The sequence below is a fragment of the Pygocentrus nattereri genome, chromosome 30, assembly GCF_015220715.1.
Source record: "Pygocentrus nattereri isolate fPygNat1 chromosome 30, fPygNat1.pri, whole genome shotgun sequence".
NCBI lineage: Eukaryota > Metazoa > Chordata > Actinopteri > Characiformes > Serrasalmidae > Pygocentrus > Pygocentrus nattereri.
Genome location: NC_051240.1, coordinates 16,763,814 through 16,775,881, shown reverse-complemented (window position 1 = coordinate 16,775,881; position 12,068 = coordinate 16,763,814). Strand labels below are relative to the sequence as shown.

General features: G+C 41.6%; 1 protein-coding gene across 1 annotated transcript in view; it reads left to right on the top strand.

Annotated features, from left to right (window-relative positions):
* Nucleotides 1–2,906: 2,906 nt before the first annotated feature.
* iqca1 (IQ motif containing with AAA domain 1) overlaps nt 2,907–12,068 on the top strand; it is a 98,663-nt gene continuing 89,501 nt past the window's right edge. The window contains exons 1-4 of the mRNA XM_017714938.2: nt 2,907–3,475; nt 6,500–6,827; nt 9,158–9,277; nt 10,193–10,381. Of these exons, the coding sequence (XP_017570427.2) occupies nt 3,465–3,475; nt 6,500–6,827; nt 9,158–9,277; nt 10,193–10,381 (648 nt within the window). The 5' untranslated portion in view covers nt 2,907–3,464. The remainder of the gene's footprint in view (nt 3,476–6,499; nt 6,828–9,157; nt 9,278–10,192; nt 10,382–12,068) is intronic.

Sequence of the window (12,068 nt, the reverse complement as noted above, 5' to 3'; positions counted from 1 at the left end):
CAGTTATTCCATAAAATACTATTCCAACTCAGTTAATCCACTGAATAGTATTCCAACTCAGTTATTCTATAAAATAGTATTCCAACTCAGTTAATCCACTAAATAGTATTCCAACTCAGTTATTCCATAAAATAGTACTCCAACTCAGTTATTCCATAAAATACTATTCCAACTCTGTTATTTCATTGAATAGTATTCCAACTAAGTTATTCTATAAAATAGTATTCCAACTCAGTCGTTCCATAGAATAGTCTTTAGTTTTTCAGTTCTAATTCTCAAAGTACAGTGATCACCACCCATCATCCTGAAGGTCTGCATAGCCACAGAGTTAAGCTCCCAACTAGGATCCAGCACATGGTCCAGATGATATATGTCTTCTTTAGATACTGATTAAATGGATTGAGGGTGGAAGTTTAAAGGTCAAAATAAACTCTGATGGAAGGAAGATCTCCAGAAGGAGCAAAAGCTAAGTCAATAGTCATCCATCCTGATTTGGGAGATCTACTATCTTGCAAAGTTTAGCTCTAACCCTGATATGCTACATTTTCTCTGTGTACAACATCAGCATATAATTTAGTGTAACTGCCTTCAGAAGCACTAGATTAACAATATCTTCTTGGAGGCCAGCCCTGCAGCAAGGATCCTCGGGGGGTTGGGGGGGTCACTGCTGGTCACTGTTTTATCCTAAGCCAGTCTAAGACACCAACCTTGCTCCTGGAGAATTTAGCTCTGTCTCAAATCCACAGGAGATTTTGATAAGATGGATTAAGTTTAGATCTGGCTTGGAGACGAAGCCTGCAGGTAGGCAGATCTCCAGAAGGAGGCTTGGTGACCTCTGGTCTGAGCTAATATCATGTCAGCAGGCTGTAAGGCGCTCATTGCCTGTCTGTCAGTGCCTGCATGTTTCGTTGGTGGAGAACGGTTTCTCTGGTAGGGATCTTCAATGCGTGACGGATCATGTAGTGCTCATATAATAAACCATTGTTCCTGCAGAGAGCTCCATGGACATGCTGACTGGGACCAACCAAGCGCTCCACCGCTAAATGAGTTTCAGGCAACACAGCTGCAGTCAGCACCTCAAGTGCACACCTGTCACTTCAGACCGACTCGCAGATCAAACAGCCTCTCATAGCTGAGGCTTAATTGCAAAAATGGAAAAAATCTTGCAAATTGCTGCACGGCGAGATTGAAAACCCAGACAGCATTGGTTCAGCGTGGGAACTGCGGCAGGGATCTTGGTGGTGGGGGGCAGGACTATGAGGCGACCTATATATCACTGTTGTAAAAAAAAAAACCTCTCCAAAATAGTAACTTTACAGGAGAAGGAAAAAAACTACCTTGACTTCTAAAGTAAGAACCTTTTTGACCAGGGTTGTGGTCAAAACGGTCCAGGTTCAAATAGCCCACACGAACAGATCGGGGTGCAGACATGATGAACAACACAGAACCTCAAACAAGAACCAATCACAAGAATTCAATACATACATCCAACAAACATCAAACAGTACAAAGACCGGGACTTATAAAACCCAGGGATAACAAGGGACAGGCGGAAAACAGGTGGCGACAATCAGGGGCGGAGCCACGAAACAAGGGGGCAGGATTGTGAAAACCAAAACAAAAAAGCACATGGACTAAACAGGAGCACACGGGGAGTGGGAGGAGCTAAGCGTGACATTATCCTTGTTTTTCATAAAAGTATTTCTATGCAGGGAAGATTTGATGCCATGTGTTCTGCATGAATATAAAAATATAAGTTATGTTAAGTTATGATAAGTTACAGGATGAACAACCTCACTTAACGCTTTTCTATCTTAATCCTTGTGTGGTGTTCAGGTCTGTGGGACAAGGTTTCAATGTTTACGAAAAGGAAAAATGATGTGATTTATTACTATTTCATATGTGGGCAACATAGGCAGGCTGCTGACTGGCTACAGCTGCTAAAGTAGAACTCTACACTGGACACTGGTATTTTTACAGAAATTGTTGTGGCTGCATCTATTTAAAAACAATACTGTGGTAATGAGTAACAAACACATCAACACCACACATGGGTTTAAAATGTAAACTGTATCTACTGTGTGTGTATATATATATATATATATACACACATATGGGTTGTTCTACAGAAACGTCCACTCTTCTATCTCTCCAAAGGAGTCACTGGTGTTGCTGATCGTCTTCGGTGTTCCACATAATGAAGGACAGAACATCAAACCACACGCTGTCCATCAGGGAACATCCACTAAAATATGGAATTTAATCCATTTATATTCTATTTTTTCACAGTGACCTCAGAATAAAGTCGGTCACACCAGTGACGTCAGCCAAAAGCTTCCTATGAGATCATGAGCTGAGTGAGAAGATCTCTGAGAACTGAGAGACGCAGTGGACTCACCATGAGTTTTTCTCCATAGATCCTCAGAAAACAGGCCAAAGGAGGTCGAGTGACCTCATCGGTGTGACCTTTATTTCAAAATAAGAGGTTTTTGGTTTCGCGGTAACACCAGTGACGCGACTCCTGGGGAACTTTCATTATAGATTTGATAGTATTTATTTGGCGTTTGTTTATTTATGTCGTTTAATTTATTTATACCACAGTCACGTCTGGATTATTGTAGCTAAAATAGCAGAAAAGCGTGTTTTTACTTCAAAATGTGGCCTCAGCCTTCACGCTTCTGTGGTGCCTGGAATTCTTTATGATTGATCTAAAAACCTTTACTGCTAAACCCACGGCTCCTGGAGGGGTGGCAGTTAAAGTTACTTGCTGTTTTAGTTTAAAATGTAAACAGACTGTAACCCTGACCTGTAAACTCTCGGTACACAGACCCTTCTGGTCAATGACTGGGGGGTATAAAGGGCAGCTTGTGCGTAAATAAGGATGAAAATGGAGAGATCCGGGTCTTTTGGACGTGTTACGCAGCGTCCCAGCTGAAGTGCGGAGAGTTTCTGTGGTTTGGGCTTTTTTCGCATTTGAAGTTCACGTCTGCTGTTTTTCTCAGACAGGCGCTTCTTTCCCTGCCGCGTCTTAAAGAAGCGAGAGCGCGGAATATTTTCACTTTCGCTTTAAGTGTGAAAATATATCCTGTTATTTTTCAGTGTATCTTAGCAGCCGCGCATTCAGCGCTAATCTCGCAGCCTAGCGATGGCTGCTTGCCCGGAGCGCTGAGGAGGCTCTGATCTGGTCCCCATGGCAGCTGCGCAGCAAACCAGCCGCGGCTCCGCTGCGCAGTCAGACCGGCGACAGGCGGAGCGCCAGCGGCTGCGCTGCTCCGGGGAGACCGGGGAGACCGGGGATATGCAGTAAAGCGTGCAGCGTGAACGCGCAGCACGGCATGAACGTGTTTTAAGCGTCCTCTGTTTGGGGGGCGCTGGACTTTATCAGAGAGTGTAGCTGAGCGTGGGGTCCAGCCGGGTCACTGAGGCGCACTGACTACTGGACGTTGCTTTGGACTGTAGAGGGGATGTCTCACAGGTAAGCCTGGACCATATTTGGTCATGCACTGACCACAAAGCTGACAAGCAGTAGAAGATGATGGTCATTGCAATGAGCGTTTAGCGTCCATTCATTGAGAAGTATGTAGGAGCCTTCGCCCTAAGAGTTAGAAGGTTATGTGGACACTTAAGTGATTACTCCACCGATTTTTCTGAATTTCTGCATAATTGAACGGTTAAGACTCAAACAGAGCCGTTCAGAGCGGTTTGGTGTGAAGTGCTGTGTTCCAGAGAAACCTACAGAGTCAGAACTGTTCACAGTGGTGGTGGTGGTAGGAACCAGACGTCCACCTCTAAAAGCTTCTATACAGGTTATGAATTCATGGCCTGTTTGTCTGAGACAAAGTTTAGGCCTAAAATATCCCGTGAGTCTGTTGGTTTATGGTGGAGGGACACATGCAGGGCGTATTGGGGCGAAATGGTCCCTAAGGAAACCTCTTTTTTTTTTTAGATGTTCCACTATTTTACATCAAACCACTCCGACTGGTTCTGCTTTCCTCACAACGGCGTAATTACGTGAAACATTTTTGAATTCCCTTTTAAGCAGAGTGGAAGTTTGTGGAACGAAGGCCTAGTGAAAGGGAGCAGAGGAAGTCCACATTGTATTGCAGTTCCTATGACAACATATGGCTCCGCAGAAGCAGCGCCTTTGTGCTCCCACATTGGGTGGCATGAAGGTTGTAGCTGGCTAAACACCTTCAGCTGACCTAGCTCTGAAGACAATATCAACTCACACAATGAACATGCCAGAGGGCCTTTGATTGACACCTCGAAAATGGTTCCATCGGGAAAAGCCAGGCTATAACCCTTTCACTCTCAGCACTGCGGTCAGCATATCTCCTTTGGTTGCTGCAGTAGCCTATCCCACCACTTTGGCTGTGTGTTGCCTGCCATAGTTAGGGTTCCTCCCTCTTTTATTGCAAATGATTCTTTAGAAGCCTTCTCCCAGTCCTCCTCCCATGGCACCTCCCCCCAGAAAACCCCCACTCACTCCCACTCAGTGCCTTTCTCCTTTGATTTGGTCACCCCTACGGCCAAGGCTCTTGACAGTGGTTTTGCCCACATGGGGACAATACTGTATGGCCCCCATCAGAATACCAAAAGAAGGTAGTTTCACCCCTGCTCTGAACTCTTTCAGGGATACACAAAAGGGACTCCCACTCACAGGAGGGTTAAAAGGCGAGCAAAGGGGGCATCTGAGGAGCCGTGTGTATTCGTCTTAAGAGATTAAAATGAATGAAATTAAGTTTGTCAGGGTTTTTCTTTCATCGCTGACACGTCCAGTAAGCGTGCTCCAGCACGGTGTACACACCTCTTAATTGCTGACACTCTGTAATGCTGTATGGGATAATTATGATTTTATAAGGAAAAATGTAAAGCTTGAGGCCACTTGTAGTGTAGCTGAGCGGTCAATAAGCTCCCACTGGGCAGGTGCTTTCAGCAGGTGTTGTTAAGAACAATAACAGGTACTAAACTCTTCTTGAAAGGGTATTGACTATCCTGTGCAAGGTGTCGGAAACAGAGGGCTCTCTACTAGATCAAGACACTCCATTCACACTAGCCGTGACGTGAGAAGATGGGTTTTTGCGGTTGTGATACTCACAATCAATCAATAAATAAATAAATAAATACAACTGGTACAAATGGTGTAAATACAACAGGTATAAAAATGCAGTGCTTGTTCTTTTGGCCTTTGTGTAAAGAAAGAGGCCAGAATTGTCGACATGCACAATCAAAAGTCAATGTGTTTAGTGATATAAAGCCAGTTGTACTGCAGATATATGTATAAAATGGTTCTAAAGTGATGCTACTGCTGTGCACAGGTTTTACACAGTAGAAAGCTGTAAGCAGTTTATTTGAGAAATTAGTGTAGGAGGAGTTTTGAATCTGTGAATTATTATAAAATGACTGCATTGAGAATTGCGGTTGTAATAAAATTAGCATGCAAGATGAATTAATGTCATGTCCAAAGTATATACGCTTCTATCAGAGACTGTCCTCCATTCATTTCATTTTCAGTTGAAATGGTCATTAAGTAAACGTTATTCATTTTTCAGGATCAGGAAAAAAAGCAGAAAACATATTCAACAGAAAATGACACAGAATTCTCAACCGTTTAATATATCTACATACATACATGCTGGGCGTATACTTCTAAAAATAGTAGGCAAAGTGAAAACGAATTATGCACGCTGGATACATACTTATGAAAGTAGTACGCACAGTTAAAAAGTATTATGCATACTTTATAAAGGTATGCTTCTAGTGTGCATGGTAAAAAAGTACTATATTACTACTGTGTACTTTGTGCTACTATGTAAAAATGCAAGTTACCATGCAGAGTTAAAAAAGAAGTATGCATATTTAAAAAATACTTCAAAAACAAGAAAAAAGTTGGATGCATGTTGGATGCATATTTATAAAAGTAGTAGGCAAAGTTAAAAAGTAGTTTGCATACTTCTAAAAGCAGTAGGCACAGTTAAAAAGTAGTATACATACTTCAAAGCCTGCATGCTGGATGCTTATTATATGTATATCTATCAAATATTTCAGTATTTATAATGTCCACCCTTTGCCTTTGTTAAAGCTCCCATTCTTTCCAGAAGTCTTGCTGTCAAAGAAATCTGCAAGGATGTTTTTCCACACCACTTAAAGTTCAGTCTTAGAAGTTGGTTGCATTTTCTGCCTCTCACAATCCAAATAATCCTAAACATATTCAGAGATATTCACGTCAGAAATCTCCTGAAAAAGGAATAACGCACACTTAATGACCATTTTGACTGGACATTAAATAAGTGAGGTTTGGGTGGTATATTACAAGTGGCTACTTACACTGTATTATTAGTTATTTAATAACTTCTTGTTGTTCTCAAGCTAACGAAGGGGTGTCTAGTTTCTAATGTTTGCATCTACGATGTAAGAGCATAGAATTAAAATTATTAATATGACAAGAGATTCTAAGGTTTATCACAAGCAGAATAAGTTGTTGTTCTCCTCTGGCCAGCTCCTATGGCAGAATATGGGCAGAGGCCCAGGGGGCCTTGGCAGACCTGCTGGAAGATGAGATCCCCCCGACACAGCTCCATCCTCAGAAGGACCGTTTGCAGGTCTTCCGGACTCTGTCCACCTTCTACCTGCACTATCTGCACATCTTCAGGCGTCTGGAAGAAGTCTACGACCAGATCGTTCACCCACAGAAGAGACGTGTGGTGCTACACGTTCTGGAAGGGGTCATGGGTCGGCTGGTGGAGCTGAAGAACGAGATGGTGGAGGTGGAGTTTTCTGAGTTTCACTACTTTGATGACGTGCTGCAAGACCTGAAGATGACTCCTGTAAGTGTGCAGTGTGTAACTTTCTTTTCATTGCTACTTTCTTTCTGTACGGTAGATTCATTGTCTCAGTCTATTTGCATGTAGATTGACAATGTGCCACCAGCGTTTCAGAGTGGAAACAAAATCTATTGTTATACATTAAGAATAAATACATTTTTATATTCTTATTTAATATCCACTCTGACCAAACTTTCCCTTTGGGGATCGGTAGCGTACAGCCAGCTTCCTGTAAACTTTCTAGGGCTAAATTTAAACAGACACCAAGCATAACGTAAACCTAAGGGTTATATTCTTAGATTTCTGCCTTGCTGTACAGTCACTAGAAGTACTTAAATTTTTGACTTTACAATCTACAGACAGATAAATGGGTAAACAGTTAAATGGCTGTTTAATGAAATGTAAACGCCCACTTAGCTATCAATAAAATGCATCTACCCAATAGCAAACATGCATCAGTCCGATGTCTCGATAAGGTCGGCACCCCATTGACTATATGCCACTGCTAGTTTCCCCTCAGACCACCCAGATTACTGTCCTGCATACAAGGTCTAACTATAGTTTTTAATCTCCTCAAATAAAATAAACTTCATTTTGTTGAAAATGTTGCTGACACTGTGCTAGATTGGTTACAGATGTACAATGAGCTTCATTTATGATCCTGCTGTTAAAATGATGGTCCTATTTTATATTAAGTGTCTCTAATAACTGTGTAGGTACGCATGAGTAACATATGCAACAACACTGTAACTACTGATGATTAAGTTAATGTTACAGATGTGTAATTACACATGTGTATGAACTTCAGTTCTGCTTCATTTAAGTGTGGTTGGTTAGTGTAGTGGGTAACACCTCTGCCTTCTACGCTGTAGACTGGGGTTCAATCCCCACCTGGGTAAACACCCTACACTATACCAATAAGAGTCCTTGGGCAAGACTCCCAACACCTCCCTGTGTAAAATGATCAAATTGTAAGTCGCTCTGGATAAGAGCGTCAGCCAAAATACCATAAATGTAAATGTAAAAGTAAAAGTGTAAGTATTACAGAGGACCTTTCCTGTAGTGCAGGGTTAGAGTTACACTCTAAAATAAGTGGACAGTTGCTGTGTAATTGGTATGTAGGTACTGTGTAATAAAGGAGTGGTAATACAGACATTACTTTGAGTTTAATGTAACACAGTAGCATAAGAGTTATGTTTTAATATAAGGGGTCGCCTGCTGTTCTGTCACATATCCATACAGACTGGTTGGTTGGTTAGTGTAGTGGGTAACACCTTCGCCTTCTACACTGTAGACTGGGGTTCAATCCCCACCTGGGTAAACACCCTACACTATACCAATAAGAGTCCTTAGGCAAGACTCCCAACGCCACCTTGGCCTACCTGTGTAAAACAATCAAATTGTAAGTCGCTCTGGATAAGAGCGTCAGCCAAATGCCATAAATGTAAATGGTTTAAAGCTGAAACTGGTTACAGTGTCTCAGCACTGGCAACATAAACACCAGTTAAATGTTAGGAAAGCTGGCAGATGCAGCGTAAATAATTTATTAATTCATTCATTCATTTAACTGCTAGAAAAAAAAACTTAAACTGCTGTTCAGTCTGATTACAAATGTAATTAGATTTGTGTTATTACCCTTGTGTAATTACGTGACAGAGAATAGGCTGTTACAGCTATTAAGAGACATAAGCTGTACTTCTGTAATCCACCTGTAACAGTGACTAAATCATCAGTAGTTACAATGTTGTTGCATATGTTGTAACTACATAGTTATTAGAGACAATATAAAGTGGGACCAAAATGATTTACTAAACTAATTTACAAAGGATAAAGAAGCAAATGATGGAAAAAGAAGAGAATTGGATTGTGAAAATGAACCGTAGCTAGTAGCTAGTAAACAAACAAGCTGTTTAGTGTAAATAAAATACATCTATCTCCCTGTCGGTCTGTCTGACTGTCTGTCTGTCTGTCTGTCTGTAATCTGTAAAGTCAATATTTTCAAATACTTCTAGTGAATTTACACGTTTAAGAGATTTAGTCAGATTTAAACGCTTGGGGCCTGTTTAATTCCAGCCTTAGGCTTCAGCGTAATGATTATCAGGATCTTCAGTTCAAACTTTTTACTTGCACTTAATCTGACTCTGGAAACTCACTTCTCTATGTCATAGCGACCTGCTACTTAGCAAACCCAATCCTCTTAAACGCCTTTGAATTCAGTGAAAAGCTAATTGGGGTCGCCCGACCTACACCAGTAATTCTCGGCAGATTTCCACAGGCTGGGCCTGTTTCGTCCAGAGCTTTGATCCACATGAAATCTTTTGTGCTTTTTGTAGGAGGACCTGGAGGTGCCCATCCCACGGTATTTTGTCAGAGAGAGGATGAAAGCATTGAAAGAGCGAGAGAAGATGCTGGCTCATATCCTGGCTAAAAAGGAACGCTTGGATCAGGAGCCGGTGCGTCTTAAACTCTGCATGGCACCCAGAAAAACTTACAGCCTAGTAAGATGAAGGAGGACCAGAGAACCGTCCACAAGATTGAGCTGTTTTATTAACCTTTTTTTCTCCTGGACCAAATCATAAAGCAAATTATTCAGTAACTGCATAAAATTAAAATTTTATTTATTTATTTATTTGGTAAAAGCCCCTCAAATGAGCAGAATGTGTGTTTATGATCTCCACATATCACTATACGCTCACAATTTACAGCTGAAAGCCAAAAATCTCTGTCGCTCTTTGTGTTGTTTTCTAAAAGTGATGTTTCCAGAGCAGATCACTGAAGAGACGCCGTCTGTTTATAGTTTAGAGCCCAGATTTGGGGAAAAACGGGTCGACTTTCAGTAGAAAAACAAACTGAGTTCAGCTTCTTTTATTATAAGGGTTTAAAATGACGTCACCGTCTATTAGACTGGAGAGAAGAGCTACAGCCTCACACGACGCCCAGCTTCTGAATGGAGCTTATGAAATATGAACGTTATGAAGAATATGATGAAGTGCATTTAGGAAGCACCGGTGGTCTCGAGGAGTTGAAGAGGCTACAGGTAAATGAGAACATTAGGATAAAATATATAGCATAAAACATGAGTTTGACAACAACAGCTGCTCATATTGTGAGAACATCTCTTGACAAATGGGCCAATAATCACTGTATATATCTAAGGGAGCTCTTGCCTCTTGTCATTTGTCCTTCACCTCATCTTCTCCCATGCAAAACCAGCAAGCACACACAACATGTATCGCTGGTATTAAGTGTACTCAGAATGTTATACTAAAGTAAGTAGTGTAAATCACATCCCGCAGAAGTGATAACGAAATCGCTGTCAGCACTATTACAGTAACTTGTCCGTGGTGCTGTGTGCTTGGGCTTTGTAGATTCCAGTGCAGACCATGTCAGTGGAGCGGGCAGTGCAGCTGCTGCAGGTGAGCGAGCGTGCTCGGCAGGGCCGTCTCAGAGCTCACTTCATGAAGGAGATCTGGCAGGAGGAGCAGAGAACGAGGCGGAGGGAGAACTACAGTCCCATCGCTTCGGACCCCCATCTGGCAGCCACGCTCATACAGAAGGTGCCAAACAACTCATGCAGTTTAACCCACACAGAACTGAAACCGCAGGTTGAGTATCCAGTTTTCCTGGATATATATCCTTAGACTTTCTACCCCATTTCCAATAAAGCTGGAACGCTGTGCAAAATGTAAATAAAAACAGAATGCAATGATGTGCAGATCATTTAAACTCTGTATTTAATTCCAAATAGTATAAAGACAGTGTATCCAGCATTGAAACTGAGAAATTGGAAAAATATATGCCCGTTTTGAATTTGATGCCAGCAGGACATTTCAAGCTGGGCAGGTTTTCTGAGGAGAACAGGATGCTTGATATAGGATTTCAGCTGCTTCACAGTTCAGGGTCTCATTTATCGTAATGCACCAATTTTTTCCAGTGGTGACAGGTCTGGACTACTGGCAGGTCAGTTTAGCACCCGGACTCTTTACTACAGAGCCATGCTGCTGTAATATGCGCAGAATGTGGTTTGGCAGTTACTTGATAAAACAATCATGGCCTTTCCTGAAAAGACGTGGTTTGGATGGCAGCATATGTTGCTCTCAAACTTTGATATATTGTTCAGAATTAATGGCGTCTTCACAGATGTGAAAATCACCCGTGCCATGCGCACTAAGCACCCCTATACCATCACGGATGCTGGATTTTCAACTGTGGGCTGAAAACAAGCTGGGTGGTCCCTCTTCTCTGTCACCTGGAGGATGCCGCATCCATGATTTCCAAAAATAAATTTACATTTTTCCTTTTTCACTTTTTCAGTCCATCGTAAATGAGCTTGGGCCCAGAGAAGGTGGCAGCATTTCTAGATGTTTGCTTATATTTGGTTTCTTCTTTGTGTTTTAGAGTTTTACAGCATTTGTGGATGCAGTGATGAGCTGTGTTCACAGACAGTGGTTTTCAGAAGAGTTTCTGAGCCCATGCAGTGATTTCCACCACAGAATCAGGTCTGTTTTTAGTGCAGTGCTGTCTGAGGGCCCAAAGATCACAGGCAGTTAATACTTGTTTTCACCCTTTGCAGAGATTTCTTTGAATTCTCAACATTTTTTAATGATGTTATATGCCGTAAATGATGAAATCCCATCGTTATTTGCTTTCTTACCTGTTTGCACATGCAGTCTTTCGCAGAGTGGAGGACCCCTCCACAACTTCACCTTCTGAGTCATGTTACTGACCAGTTGCCAGGTAACGTAATTATCTGTGAGATGTTTCACCAGGAGTGTTGTTTTCAGCATAACACAACTTTACCATGTTTCCACCGTCCCAACTATTTTGAGACGTGTTGCTGGCATCAAATTCAAAATGAGCATACATTTTTAAAAAAGAATAACATTTCTTAGGTTCACATTTGATATTAACAACATTTAAATAAAATGTAGGCTTTAAGTGATTTGCACGTGATTGCTTTCTGATTTTATTTACATTTTGCACAGCATCACAACGTTTTTGGAAATGGGTTGTGCTGTTCAGTTACTTTTATAAAAGTAACTGCTATTAAACTAATATGTAAGGTATCTACACTTTCCCAAAGCAGAGGAAAACAAGTTTTCTGCTCCACCTCTTAGCTTACCAAGACATCACTATATCCACCTCGCACTATATTTAAAATAGGTTAAAACACCATCATCAACTGTTTCTCACAAAGCCAGCATCCAGTGTTGGTCAGTTTAGATAGCAGGGCATCCAATCAGG